The following is a 14927-nucleotide window of genomic DNA, read 5'->3' as shown; positions in this document are numbered from 1 at the left end:
AGCATGCACCCTGAGCTATTTGTTTTGAGTGGGCTGACAGTTTTAAGTCATGAGAATGTAAGATTAATGAAAGGGCTATTATTTAGGAGAATAGTGTTTGCGTTAAAACTACACAGTACAAAATATGAGAACTCAATAGTATGACATAAGTACCCAGTGACCTTTACAGAAAAGTGGCACTTCTGTTACCAGTTCTTTGACCTGGAATAATTAATTAATTGCAGGGGCTGGCCCATGTGTGCAACACAACAGAGAATAATGGCTCCAGCCAGGTATATATAGCAGAGAAAGTGACAGAAAGGCATCAGGTGAATGACAACTCCTTTCTCCTGAGCACAGTATCGACATACACTCAAAAAAGCTGGTGTCACCAAGAATGAAGATCCTTATATTTTCCTTGCTGCTGGTAGCAGTGGCAGCAAGAGTTCTCCCTGATGGTAAGTACCTAACTCATTGTGTGCCATTATTATATTTATTTATTTAGCTAGTGCTGCCATTTTGTGAATTGTGGACAACACTAACTTTCTCTTCAGTGAGTTGACACCAAAGAAACTTACAGTTTAATGTCTCTACCACACATTCGGCTAAGTTGATATGAAACCTACCAGCCTGTTGTTTAGATTGAAGGAAAAACCCCAGGTAAACATAGTGAGAACATACTAATTCTCCATGTAGAATGTTTTGCTGGTGGTAAAAGGGAGCACAAGACCAATTGTTGCAAGGTAACCAAATAGCCACCTGCCTGAGCCTACTGTCATGGGTCAGTTAGCATAGCTTCTAATTTTGTTTCCTTGTGACTGGTAGCAATGGGAGTGACAGCATTTCCAAAAGGAGGTACAGGAATATTTATCGGGTGTTACTGATTTATCTGCCTGGGCTTAAGGATTATTTCCACAAGGTGCAGTAATGGTGTACAAGATCCAGTAACACATAATTGTCTAGAAGTTTAAAGTTTAATTTGCTAGATTAATTAAGATACATTCTAATGGACTGATAAAAGTACCTGCAGTTTGTGCTTTACTTACTACATAAGCTCATTAGATGAGACATTTACCTCTGGCTATGCCATCTAGGGGTGTAATGTCACACAGCCAAACTTTTTTATTTTTTTCCGGATAGAGCTGGGAAGGGTTAGAACCTTTGTTAAGTTTTGATTCCCTGCTGTGATCTCAATGGTGAGATTTTGCCTAAAGTTTTGTTAGGGCATCTCTCCAAAAGGGGCACAGAAAATACACATTTAGTAGAATGAGGAGGAGTTCAAACTTTTGATGATTTTATTGCTGCCTTTGTCTTCCTGTACCAGTAAAAACAGTACTCCAAAGTGTTTTATGGATTTCACAGGGACAGGAAGTAAGGGAAAATCTCTCAAATAGGGTCACAGATAGGAATCAAAATCTTACTGAAATTGTAACTCTTGCCTACTCTATCTAAAACTAAAACAGAACATGTGAGCTGGAGTTAAGCCAGTGGTGCTGAGATATTCTAAAGTTAGGGTGGTGGCTCTGGACTCCAAAGCTTAGTGGAGATTCTGAATGAATCAGATGCTTGCTAACATGTTGTAGCTGTCTAAACCCATTGGGACTCCTACAGGGTTCCTGGAGGAGTCAGTTTATGTGAAGTAAAAAGGATGAGAGTCCCATTCCTTACGGATCGGTGTAGATATAGTTATTATTTGTCACATTAAAAGAGTAAAAGATAGACTGATATTGTGACAAATAAATAAAAAATCCAGACTGATGTCTTTGGCTTGCCACTATCATATACTGAGGTCCTGGCATGGCATTGCAAGTGCTGCTTCAGGTGACATATTTATAAAGCAGTGAAAGTGACATTCACTACAGATAAATATTCCTGGTGCATGTCATGATTGTCTGGTGAATGTCACATTCACCTCTGAAAATATACTTCATTGATGTCTACTGTGTTGCCAAGCTAAAGTGGTCTAGATTTATGCGTAGCTGACAATAGACTGTTTCTAATGCTGTAATATACAAGCTTACTAAAAAAAAGAGTAGAAAAGAAATAATATATACTTCCTCTAGCTTCTATAGTGTATTTTTGTGTGTAAAGCTTTAGATGATTGATTTTTAAAGATATGTGCATAGTGCACTTAATGCCTCGCAAGAAAATTTCACTGATCTGATTTCTGACCTGCTTTCTGTAACTGATTTCTGTTTGTTGTGTGTTATTGCATCTTTTTACATTATCGATGCTCTTTACAAGTTAGAAAAAAGGTTCAGAGTGCAGTAAATGGAATGTTTTACCATATACTATGTCATTGCTATATAGACTGCAAAGAATATGCTGGTAAAATCTACAAACATAATTGTGTTGCATTGTTTGGGTATTCCATCATTTCTTGGAGAAGGTAATATGCAAAATAGCAGCTCTCAGACTACTGACACCCAGCCATACTTAGGGGTCTATTCACGAAGCTGCCGAGGGCAGCCGAGTGAATGACCGATCTGAAGTGAAGTGAGCCGAACACTGTTCGGCTATTCATTTCAGGCTGGTACGGCTAATTTCAGCCGTACATCGGCTGAAATCAGCCGTACATCGGCTTGCTTCGTGTGGCTTCGGGTAGGCAGAACATGCTGAGCATGTTCGGCCGACCCGAAGTACAGAAGGAGTTTGACTCAGCCGATCCTCCGTCAGGCTTCTCACTGCTGTTCAGGCTATTCTTAAAGGTAAGGATCGGCCGAAGCTACGGCTAGATCCTTCGGCAGCTTTGTGAATAGACCCCTTATAGTGTGATTTATTTGTAGGGATGACTGGCAGCTGCTTAGAGAAGTACAACATAAGGCAGAGAAGCCAGAGTATTACCACCTATGTCCCCCATCACACATGTAAATATAAATATTAGCATTATATCATATATAATAAAACCAACATATAGAATCTATATGTTAATTTAAAAATTCAAACTTGTGAACTTCAATGAGCAATAAACCAAAAAAGATAATGCGTTACACAACTGGTTTGGTTTCAGTTTGCTTGGACGTTAGTCGAACCCAGCCAGAAATCAGGTTTTGGCGAAGACCAAGTGAACTGAACCTAAAGATGTCTGTCACCTAGCAAACAATGATCCTCTGTGACACTCACAGTGCCATTGTTTGCTAGGACACTAATGGCTTGGCCACACAGCGGCATTGGTTGCTAGGACCCTGGCAGGTGCACCACAATGACAAATGATGCTGCCGGTCCCACAGCGTTATTATGGTGAGCCCACCTGCATCCTAGCAACCAATGACGCTGTACGGCTCAGCTATCAGTCAACCAATGAGCTCTACAGGCCACACAGTGCCACTGGTTGCTAGGCGATAGACGACGGTTCAGCGGGTGGGCACACAGGCCAAGTTGTTTGCCTGTTTAGCGAACTTCAAACAGCTTGGGTTCAGGTTGAACTGATGGCTGCCCCGAACCCACAGCTCATCTCTAGAGGAGATAAATGATGCAATATCTGTTAAAAAAACATGGACACAAGATGGCTTTGAAATAAGAACTGACTTGTCTGAGAGTCCATTTTGGGTTTTCCCTATGATACCAAGATAAAAAGATTTTACTTGAAGACTGTTTTAATGTTGAATAAGAAGCTTCCCATTTTGTAATGAAAATTCTGATATATAAATCGCCTAAATGCTACAGGTCCGAAGAAACACCTAAGATGTCCTGAACTCTTCAGAAAAAAATCAGCTGCTTCATTGCAAGAAAATACTGGTGACACTGCTGTGAAAAACTGTAGCGCCTGCACAAAGCCAGCCTGTAATTCAGATGCCGACTGTCCGGATAACAAAATCTGCTGTGAACTCCATTGTGGGTTGAGATGTGTTAATGGTGTCAATGGTAAGTCTTCTTAACAATATAGTTATTTATATACAGTAGTTATATTAAACTGAGTTGGAAGACACTAGTGATAATACTTTTACTAAAGCAAGTAATGGGCAGCTTTACAAGCAGCAACTAAACGTTACAGTGATCATAGTGTGAAAAATATGCTTTACCTTGAGAATGCTTTCAAACATTATGCAATGCATAGTTATTATTTATCAATTAACAACCTAAAAAGTGCATAAAACCTAAATGAAATCAATATTGTATAGGTTTTTTTTTACACTGAACTGTCTTAAGTTACCTCAACGTTTTAGTAGAACATGGCTTTGTTCACCCAATTTCATTCCTCCTGCACAGCACATTCTATTTGACTTACTTATTGTCCTTTAACCTAAATGTTTTCTTATTAACACCTAGTTGGTACAATTTTTTATATACACACTGGAACATATGAAATAAAAATCCTTAAATGTGTATAAGTGTACCTGGGATTGTAAAACCACTTACATTATATTAGCCATGGTGATATTATATTTTTTGTGTTAATAAAAACTTTATATTTTACCTTCAGAATCAGAACACGGAACACAAGAACACAAAAGCATACAGCAGAAAACACTTCACAGTAATGGAGATAACAGAAACAAAGCAAGACACGAAAGGGATGTCAATAATAAAGATCGCCAAAAGCAGGAACAGAGCAGCGAAGAAGATGAACAGATCAGTGAAGAGGATGAACAAAACAGCAAAGAAGATGAGCAAAGCAGTGAAGAGGTCAAAAATAGCAAATCAAGAGGAAAGAGAGATGTCAGTGAAGGGCAAAACCATGGACAAAAGATTGCTGAACAAAAGAGACAAGGAAAGCATGGTGAAAAAGGTCATAAGATAGCAGAGGAGAAGAGAAAAAAGAATCACGGTGAAAAAGATCTTCAAACTGCAGAAGAAAAGAGAGACCAAAAGCATGGTGAAAAGGGTCATAAGATTGCAGAGGAAAAGAAAAAACAAAATCATGGTGAAAAAGGTCATAAGATAGCAGAAGAGAAAAGAAATCAAACTCATGGTGAAAAGGGTCACAAGACAGCAGAAAAAAAGAGACAGGCTAAACATGGCAAAGAGCACGTAGACTCTGAAGTTAGGGAGAAAAGACATGTCAAATCTGATAATCATGGGAAAAAGTTAGGCCATGAAAAGGGAGAGCAAAAAGGACAGAAATCAGAGGAAAGGGTAGGTCAGAAGCCTGGGGAAAGGGTAGGTGAGAAGAAGGCAGAGAGAACAGCCTATTCAGATGACAGTAAAAGAAAAGACAAACCAGGTGAAAGGTTAGGTGAAAATAAAGGGGAAAATAATAGTAAAAACAATGGAAGGGATGCTAGAGATGTAAATGAAAATTCCAAACCTGAAGGAAATGAAAAACAAAAGCGAGAAAATAATGGTGAAAGAGGAAGTAAGACAGGAGAGAAAAAAAGAAAGGAAAAGCATGGTAAAAATGGTGAAGGGATAGCAGAGGGGAATAGACAGGCTAGTAACGGTAAAGAAGGTTGTAAAAAAGTAGAAGAGAAGAGAGGTACTAATCATGGGGAAAAGGGTAAACAAATAGCAGAAGAGAAGCAACAGCTGAAACATGGTGAAGGGGAACTGAAGTTAGCAGCGGAGAACAGTCAACAAGAGCCTGGTAATCTGGGAGAAAAGCTAGGCCACAAAAAAGCAGAGCAAAACGGTCAGGAACCAGGAAAAAAGACAGGCCAGAAGCATGATGGTAAAAGGAAACACAATCCAGATGAAAAGGAGGGTCAGAATAAAGGGAAAAAGAACAGTGAAAACAATCGCAGACATCGAAGAGATGTACAAGGCTATTCTAGAGAAGAAAGTTACAACCCAAGTCACAATCGAAGGAATAATGCAGACAATGTAGTTAGAGAAAAAATACATGTCAAATCTCATAATCAGGAAGAAAATCTAGGCCATAAAGAGGAAGAGAAAATAGGACAGGAACCAGGGGAAAGGGTAGGTCAGCAACCAGGAGAAAAAAATGGCAACCATCCTGGTAGAAATAATGTTAGAAAGCCTAGATCACATGATAAACCAACGAGCGAGGAACATGAAGATGCATATGAAAAGAAAAGTGGTCATAAGGGAATACATAAAAGGCAACACAACTGTAACGAAACCTGTGAGCATGGAGGCAACAGTACTTGGAAACATGGACATAAATGTTTCAAGGGAGAACACCAATGTAATACTACCTGTGAACACAGGCATAACTGTACCTGGGAGCATAAGCATAAAAGGACCAGGGTACACAGCCATGAGAAGATCAGGGAGCACAGGGGAAAAGGGGAATGCAAGCATGGGGAAAATTGTACAAGAACACAATGTCAATTAAAGAAAAAAACACACAAGGAGGACTTGGAAAGCCAAAATGGAGAAGCAAAAGAGGAAATTCAGAAGAATGATGAATCACATATAGCTAGGGAAAAGAGAATTGCAGAAGAAAAGAAAAAAAATTCACATACTTCCAAAAAAGAGGAAGAAAAGGGAAGTAGGATATCAGAAAAGAAAAATGAAGCAGGTAAAAGAAAGAATTCAAAAGGGAAACATAAAAATAAATCTGAAGAAGGTGAATCAAGTGAGGAAGAAGAAAGTAAATATGAAGAAGATAAATCAAGTGAGGAAGAAGAAAGTAAATCTGAAAAAGATAACTCAAGTGAGGAAGAAAAAAGTAAAGAAATCAGAAGGAATACAAAGCGAAATGCAAAGGAAAACTCTTCTCGTGAATCAGAGCCAATTAAAGAAAAGTCATCAGTTCAGCAGCCTCCACTGCAAGCTAACGAGCAGCCACCAATAGCAGACAATGATACCCCAGGAGGCCCTGCAAGTGAACAGCTAACAACCCCAGCTGAAGAGCAGCTACCCGTTCAACCAGTTGAACAGCCAGCTCAATCATTTGACCAACAACAGGAAGTTATAGACAGTGAGGTGCCACTTACAGAAAATGAGCAACCAGTAGCTACAGATGATGAAGAACAGCCATTATAACTATCAGCTGATCAACCAGAAAATCAACCTGAAGAACAGTCAATGGGTGCATATGCCATGCAGCAATCATAAGCAGTCATCTGTTCTGACATAGTAAAAGTGAATAGTATTTAGTTCCTAGAAGTAATCAGCTCAATGCCGAAAAGTAGTTTATGGTATAATTGGTATAGTTAATACAAAACATATCAGGGATATGAGAAACAACATTGTTTTGTTTTGTTTTTTTTGGTGTATTTAGTTACCTCACTTTGTTCCTGTGCAAAACCTTCATTAAAGTTATCTTCAAGCACAGTTTCATTGTCCTCTTTGCCTTTCCTAACCAAAGTTCAGATAATAAAGGGTTTCTGCAAGATGTGCAATTAGACTGCAGACAGTGTTAAAGCTGAATTCCAGGTAGATATTAAAAACACAATTTTACCTAGTTATATATTAATTAAAACTAGAACAAATATACACACCTAAATCTTTCCATATTATCCTCCTACAATTCTCTGCATAGCAGAGTTGCGACTTGGAAAGACAGGGGCAGCACTAGGAACCAAATAAAGTATCTATTGCTTACATTGAACACGCTCACAGGAGGGCAGAACACTGGAAAGACTTTACCAAGGAGCAGCTTTTCTTTCATTGCTCAGTAACAGGCTCAGGGACTTGGCTGCTTAAATGCACTATAGTCTGCACAGAAGTCCAGGATCTTGCTGTGCTATCTTGCTGCTATGTAGCTGCTTTCCAGGAGTAGAGCTTTAAAATGTATGTCCAGCCCAAACTTTTTTTCCTGTTTTGGATAGAGTGGAGAGGGTCAAGACCCCTATAAGGATTTTACTTTAGGGGCTGTTATGTTCGTGTCCTGTCCTGCTGACAACCTCCTACCAAACAGGAAATTAGAGGAGCTCTCTAAGAACGCAGACAGAAATAAAAATGGTTTTCTTTAGTAGGCTCACAGGGTACTAGCCTTCTAGGGAAGGGCTAGATCCCCTGTGACATTTTGTTTTCTGTCTTAGTTTTTGTTGCACATTTTCCCTCACTTGCTGTCTGGAAAAGCCATTGTCAGCAGGTCAGGAATTGAAGGTAAATCTTTGTAATGTAGAGAGGTAGTCCAATCCCTCACCACTCTGCCTGAAAAAGGTTTTTGGCTTCACCAAAAACAAAAAACTATTTGTCACCTCACAATGCTTTGTTTAAAGGATTAAAACGCCAGGATTTTTGTATTAACCCTTGCAATGGGGGGGCGTGGCTTGTCAATGGCCGGGAGCGGACGTGTTCTCTAAGAGCTCCGGCAGCATTGCAGGGATAAGGCACACGAACCAGCAGCTGTAACGGCTAAACAGCACAGCAATCTGTTGCCTTACCATAGGTAGGTTCGAGTTGTTATGGGCCCGCGTGGGAGCCCAAGGGCACTGGGGCTCTCATTATGCCCGGTACTCCCCTTGTGGCTCCTACTCTGTAATTCTTTTTTTTTTTTTTTTAACCTAGAGATAAACGAGCAGTTAACTCTTGCAGTGCAGGGGTAGCCTCGCTGCAAAGGTTAATAAAAAAATAAATCCTGGCATTCTGCTTTAAAGATATTATATAATTATTAGGGCTGTGCAAATTAACAATTAATTTCTCAATTAATCGTTAATCTTTTTGATCGATTAAAATTTTTTTGATCGATTAATTTTTTTTTGAAACTTTCTGCACGAGCTCCAGCCAAGGCATTGGCCTACACACATACAGCACAGCAATGAAGTCATACAATGAACTAGGATCACACTAATCCAGCACATTATTATCCTGAGTTGCCCCACGTGAGATTAATAACGTGCTGCATTAGTGTGATCCTAGTTCATTTTATTACTTCATTGCTGTACTGTATGTGTATAGGCCAATGTAGTTGGATCTGTGTTGGATATGTGCATTATAATTAATCGAAATTAATCAATTAATTGATTAAAAAAAATGTCGATTAATCGAACACAAACATTTTAATCATTAACAGCCCTAATAATTATGCCTGTTTCTTGACTTGAAAATGCATTTCAAGAGAGTTATTTACAACCGAGGAAGAGCACAACAGCCACATCAGACTTAGGGTGTACTCTTTAAGGTGGACTGGTAGCGTACATTGCACACAATGCAAAGGAAGGGCATACAGGCCTCTAGGAGCATATAGGAGACCTAAGAGGCAGGGTGGGCTAATATTTCACCTGAGGGATGAGTCCTTAGCCAGTTTGTAGAATATGAAAGTAAAGTTGGCCGCCAGTAACTTTAAGGATGTTCTAATATTTAATTCCATAAGTGAGAAGAATGGGAGAGAGGGTGAAGAGCTACAGACATCTCAGACAATACAGATTTTCAGACTCATCAACCACTTCCCAGCTTCAAAGTGTGGAGGTCCTTTAAACAGATTACAGTGCCACTGTGTGGTTAGCAGATCTAACATAGAATTCCCTAGACGAGACACTGGACATCTCTCTGAGGTCCAAACCCATCCTGGCTTCTCAGGCACCTCCAGCAGATGAAGTTCCTCCCTGGTTCTCCAGCCCAGAAACAGTTTTAGACCCCGACTGGGTCCTTACCTGCCTACAGGTCTGGGCAGACAACACACACTTTACACACCCTCCCCCAGGCAGGAGACTGGGAGGAGAAAAAGATTCACAATGTCAGCCCTGAATATGTATGTCCTCCAGCATGCACCACTGGCCATGAATCTCCTAGTGATTGGCTAGAGAGAAAAACATATTCATAATCCATTATTGGATGCTCTGTTCTGTTTCAAGGTTACACCCAGCAGTAGGCAGATGCAAACAATCACAGAGTACTTAGGAGAAACCACATGAGCCAGACTGATTAGCTAAGCTGGATATAGTCCAGCAGAACTAAATGTAAGGAGTCACACCGATTAAGGCAAGGTGGCTACACAGTAGAGGGTTAAACAGAGGTTAAAAAAGGAGGACATGTTCAGTACAATAGGCATTGAGACTGGTAAAGGGGAATCTAAAAGTGGGGATATGGAAAGTACAAACATACACAAACTAGAGGAGCTTTATCAAGGTTACTGCACAGGCATGTAATACCAAAAAAAAGTAGCTAGGTCCTGTGGCGGTGGACCTTTATTGTCAAAAGTGCTTTTCTCTCCCTGTACAAGTCAATGAGAACACAAAAGCAGTTTAAACCAGGTTGGCGCGGCTTAGAAGGAGCTCAATTGCAGGCCAAAATACGCCTGTCAATAAACTGACTGAATTCAGAAGCATCTCAAACTGATCTCAAATTCAATCAGAATTCACCACCTAAAAGCAAGCTGCATTTGCCCATCAACACAAGCCCAAAGCCTGTTGACACAGATCCAAGCCTTGATTGTAAGATCCTTGACCACCTATTCACTGTGCAAGTGCTATTAATAAAAATCTGTCTCAGATTTGTGGACGTTTCTTGTGGTGCGACCAGGAGTACAGGGGTACACATAGAACCTGTCTTTGCTAAATGTGAGGCAACCCCATTCCTGATAAAAATACAGTAAATGCTAAGTCACTTGCTTGATAAACCTCCTTCACTGTGGAATGCATTTACATAATAGTAAAACATATCAGCCAGAGAGGTTTGACTGAAATCTGGGGACTTGATTTTACAATCCTTGTCACTCTGTTATAAAAAAACAAATCTATTGATTAAGCTACGGTAGCTCCTGGCCGGCCGTTTTTTTACTACGGCCGGCCCGGAGGTAGTTAAGGAACTTTAGATTGGTAAATTTAGGAACTGAACCCCCTCATATGTAATATTTCTTCTATTTCCTTATCGTTCCATTGCTTGAAGTTTATGTAAAACCAAAAATGTTTATAATACTGTTTATAATACTGTTCGATAGAGTAGGTTAATGTTAACACCCTGTCAGGTTTTTACTGCTGTCTTACAGGGTACATTAAAAAAGAACTATGGCCCAACCTTTTATGGCCATAGTTATTTTAAGGATCACAGGAGGACATACACTATGTCCTCCTGTGAACCAAAACCCAGCATATAGTGGGCTATTGCCTGCTATATGCTGACAGCGCAGAGCCACGATGCAGCCTTGACCGATCCCAACAATATTGACAGCTGGCTCTGCCTATCTAGAGGCAAAGTTCCGCTGTACCTGCCCCTGAATGCCTGGGAGGGAGAGGTGGCTGACAGTCAACGCTCTCTGCAGGGAAAAGAAATGAGCGATCTACGGTATGTGATCACTCATTTTCCAATCATAGAGCCGGCATGTGACAGCTTTAGTGTCACACATCGGCTCTAATTGTGGGGAAGAGTGTATTTTACTCTCCCCATAATTCTCCTTTAAACCTGTCCTGATTATTGTTGCCAATGCAGAAGGCAATGGGAAAAACAAAATGTGTCACAGAAATAGGACAGGGAAATCTTTTAATAGGTACACTTGCCGCGTTGACAACTGTTAAAACATTTTAGCTTTGGATGTACTTCAACATCATATGCATTCAAATTTAATAATTTGGCACTTTTGCATTCCTTCAATGCTTCCTGGTGGAACAGGTCCCCACACAACATTATTACTAGGGGATCATTGGTCACGAGATGCCTTTCCCTTTTACTTAGATTACTTAGACCAATTCTGCCATTCAACAAAATTTGCAGAGTAACAGTATTCATTCCTCTACATGTGGAAAATCACATCCTGTGACCGTTCATATGTTGTGGGGAGTCATACTAAAATGTAACACTAGTAACAATGCTCTGGTTGTAACCTTGGTTGCTTTATGATGACAGTAAAAAGATTTTTCCATATACGGTTTTCAGTAGTGTTTTATAAACTTAAATATATTTTAAACAGGCTTTAAACAAAATACCTGAGGTAGATCCATGATGAAGTTGTAGGCGTTTGCTTCCTTGGCTGCTTTGATGATATCTTCCATGGTTGCACTGTCTTTACCATAGCGGATGTTTTCTGCAATAGTTGTCGCAAATAAAACAGGTTCTTGTTCTACAATACCAATCAGAGAGCGCAGCCACTGGATATTCAGAGAGCGTATGTCATGCCCATCCAGAGTGACCTGGCAGGTTAAAAGTAACAACAAAATGACTGGGGTAGTGCAAAAAAAATGGATTTTGAAACCTAAAACTTTAATTTTCATGTTTTCATTGGGGGGTAACAGTTGCATTTCCTGTCAGAACTAAATTTCTGTCTGTGCCCCCATAGGAGACATTTTGTCACTTCCTGTGCCTTCATATAAAACCTGTGCAGGGGTCACGGGGATGGCAGCAATAAAAACATTGGGGTATATTCATGAAGCAGCTAAAGGATCTAGCCGTAGCTTTGGCTGATCCTTCGGCTAGCTTCGGCCCCAGGACCCCTTCGGTTCAGTAGAACCGAAGGGCTGCTGTACGGGCCAACAGCCTGCTTCTGACAGCTGGGCGGAGCCAGCCGTGATCTTACGGCTGGCTCCGGCCACTTGCAGAGAGATCAGCGTCTCTGGTTACCAGCTAACCAGGGACACTGATCTCCAGACAGCCCAACTCTCCCGGGCGCAGAAACACTGCTTTTTTTTTTTTTTTTAATTCTGACATTGAGCCGTTGGCTGAGGGCGGGTGCAATAGCTAGTTTGCTATTGGCTATCTGCTAAATATGTGTTTTTTTTCACGGCCCCATTAGTTAGATTTCCTATATTTTCTTTTTCTGACAGTTAAAAAATTAAAATGATAAATCTAATAGATGTATGGAATGTATGGAAGCGCCAAGACCCTGCTTGACTAACTTCAATGCTTCTCTTGTGATGGATTATTTCATGGATTCATGAATTTACTGAATATACAGATTGGCAAAATCTGCATTTAAAATTTTAGGAACTAAAAACAAATACAAGCCACTAAAAAAGATATCTAGTCTACTCACCATGCCTTCATCAGGGTCATAGAAGCGTTGCATAAGCTGAACTGTTGTACTTTTTCCAGCTCCACTAGGTCCTACAAAGGCTGTTGTTTCTCCAGATTTAACAATCATGTTTAATTTGTTTAAAATCTGAAAAAATAAATGCAAATTACCAGTTAATTGCCTTAACAAAAGCATAATTTTAGTTAATAAGCAGCAATAATTTGTACAGTTCAGTAGATCACACATTACTTTCATAACCAGAGATAATTTAAACTCAGATGCCCAGACCGTATTTAGTAGTGCTGGCATGTATTGGTTAACACCATGATTTTTTTTCAGTTATGTTACACTAAACAGTTCTTAATCAAGTTGTTTTTTTTATGTCTTTTTTTTACACATTGTACAATGACAGCTGCAGCCAGCATGTGATCACAATCATTGGCTGAGCAACTGTATTGCTAATCAATGCAATTTTTAATCTTATCAGTGGCTGTGATGAAAGTATTCACGGCACTCAGCACATGCACGTTGAAATATCAGCCTTTCTGTATGCCAGAGACAGTAAGGAGCCTACAGTGGGTTTATTCGGGAATGCCTCTCCTGCTTTGGAGAAAAGCAACGGGAACACAAAATTATCCACAGACAGCAGCGTGAACTGGGGAGCTACAGCTTGCGAAAAAAATTAGAAATGGGGTAGCTAGGCAGTATTTTCTAGGATAAACCCAGATGTGGAGTGGAGCTATGGACATTCATATATAAACCTTGCTTAAAATAAAGTCACTAACTTCCATAGCTGCAGGCACTATGGCGCAATTTATATTCAAACTTTACAGCAGCTAAGAACACTGTGCTCATGCAATGCATGCTGCTGAACCAGGATATGCTCATTATATAAACCAATGCCATTGTTGAGGTTCTGCATCTTACCTTGACCTCTGGTCTGGAAGGGTAGTGGAAGGTAATATTATGGAATTCAATTTCTCCCTTGACTTTATCCAGTTTATAGCCCTCTTCGGACATGCAGTCAATTTTTGGCTCCTGCAACAGAACAGTCTGCATGAAGTATTGAACACAAACTTTTTTGTCTTTTTAAATGTTTTTCTAAATTACAAGTGATAGATTATCATTTGGACGTCATCCACCCAAGCAAAATGATATTTCAAGCCTGACAAAAACTATAGAATATGCTGTACGTGATTAAAGGGGCTATGCCTATGAATGCACTTGATTCCTAGAAGAGTATTTTTTTTGTCGGATGATTTTTGCTAAGAATGCAGATACTAAGGTACCTGGTGTGCTCCTGCCTAATGTCTCCTATAAAACCGGGTCGATTGTCTGTTATAATTGGTGCAGAATTGTTGAATTGTTGCTGAAACTTACCGTATTTGCCGGCGTATATGACGAGTTTTTAGACTTAAAAACATCCCTACGAAAATCCGGGGTCGTCTTATACGCCGGGTATACAATCTGCCAGCCCGCTGGATGTGCGGTAATACTGTACGTACGGTAGCTTCGGCTACATACAGTATACCGCGCTGAGCCAATCTCCTGGCATTGCTCGCTGTGATTGGCTCAGCGCGGTATACTGTATGTAGCCAAAGTAACCGTACATACAGTATTACCGCACATCCAGAGGGCTGACAGATTAGCCTCCCTGGCGGTCTGATTATTTTATTTTATTTTTCCGTTTTTGTTCTTTTTTTTATTTAACTTTTAAAACTCCCGCTGCTTCAGCCCCCCTGCGACGCGGACGCTCGCAAGGGACGAAACCCGGAAGACCAAGGACACAGCAGGATCGTGGACAAGGTAAGAGACTGTAATCCCGAGTGTGGCTCGGGGTTACTGCTTATGGTACTGAAAATTAACCCCGAGCCACACTCGGGAATATTGCCATGGAGGTTAGTGGATGTATTTAAACATTATTTTGGGCTATACTCATCTTATATGATGAGTATAGCCCAAAAACCTATGCTTTAACAGAAAAATTAGGGGGTCGTCTTATACGCCTAGTGGCCTTATACGCCGGCAAATACGGTACATACACATCTGAATGACAGTGACAGTGCACAAATAGCAATCAAATACAAAAAGACACTAACTTAATTAAACTAAACTACCCTAAACACACCCAGAAAAAAACAGCTTCTATATCGATTTAGCTGAAATCTCTCCACTTATCCCTAATATTAAAACTGTATTTGTAAATGAAATA

General features: G+C 40.1%; 1 protein-coding gene across 1 annotated transcript in view; it reads right to left on the bottom strand.

The window, feature by feature from the left end:
* LOC108796980 (bile salt export pump-like) overlaps positions 1 to 14927 on the bottom strand; it is a 55959-nt gene that overhangs the window by 23254 nt on the left and 17778 nt on the right. Inside the window, exons 12-14 of the mRNA XM_018568548.1 lie at positions 13643 to 13753; positions 12737 to 12862; positions 11694 to 11897 (exon numbers count right to left, since the gene is read on the bottom strand). Coding sequence (XP_018424050.1) covers positions 11694 to 11897; positions 12737 to 12862; positions 13643 to 13753 — 441 coding nt within the window. The remainder of the gene's footprint in view (positions 1 to 11693; positions 11898 to 12736; positions 12863 to 13642; positions 13754 to 14927) is intronic.

Source organism: Nanorana parkeri, unplaced genomic scaffold, assembly GCF_000935625.1.
Source record: "Nanorana parkeri isolate BGI_ZX_2015 unplaced genomic scaffold, ASM93562v1 scaffold1206, whole genome shotgun sequence".
NCBI classification, from domain to species: Eukaryota; Metazoa; Chordata; class Amphibia; order Anura; family Dicroglossidae; genus Nanorana; species Nanorana parkeri.
This window is presented reverse-complemented; position numbering and strand designations above follow the sequence as displayed.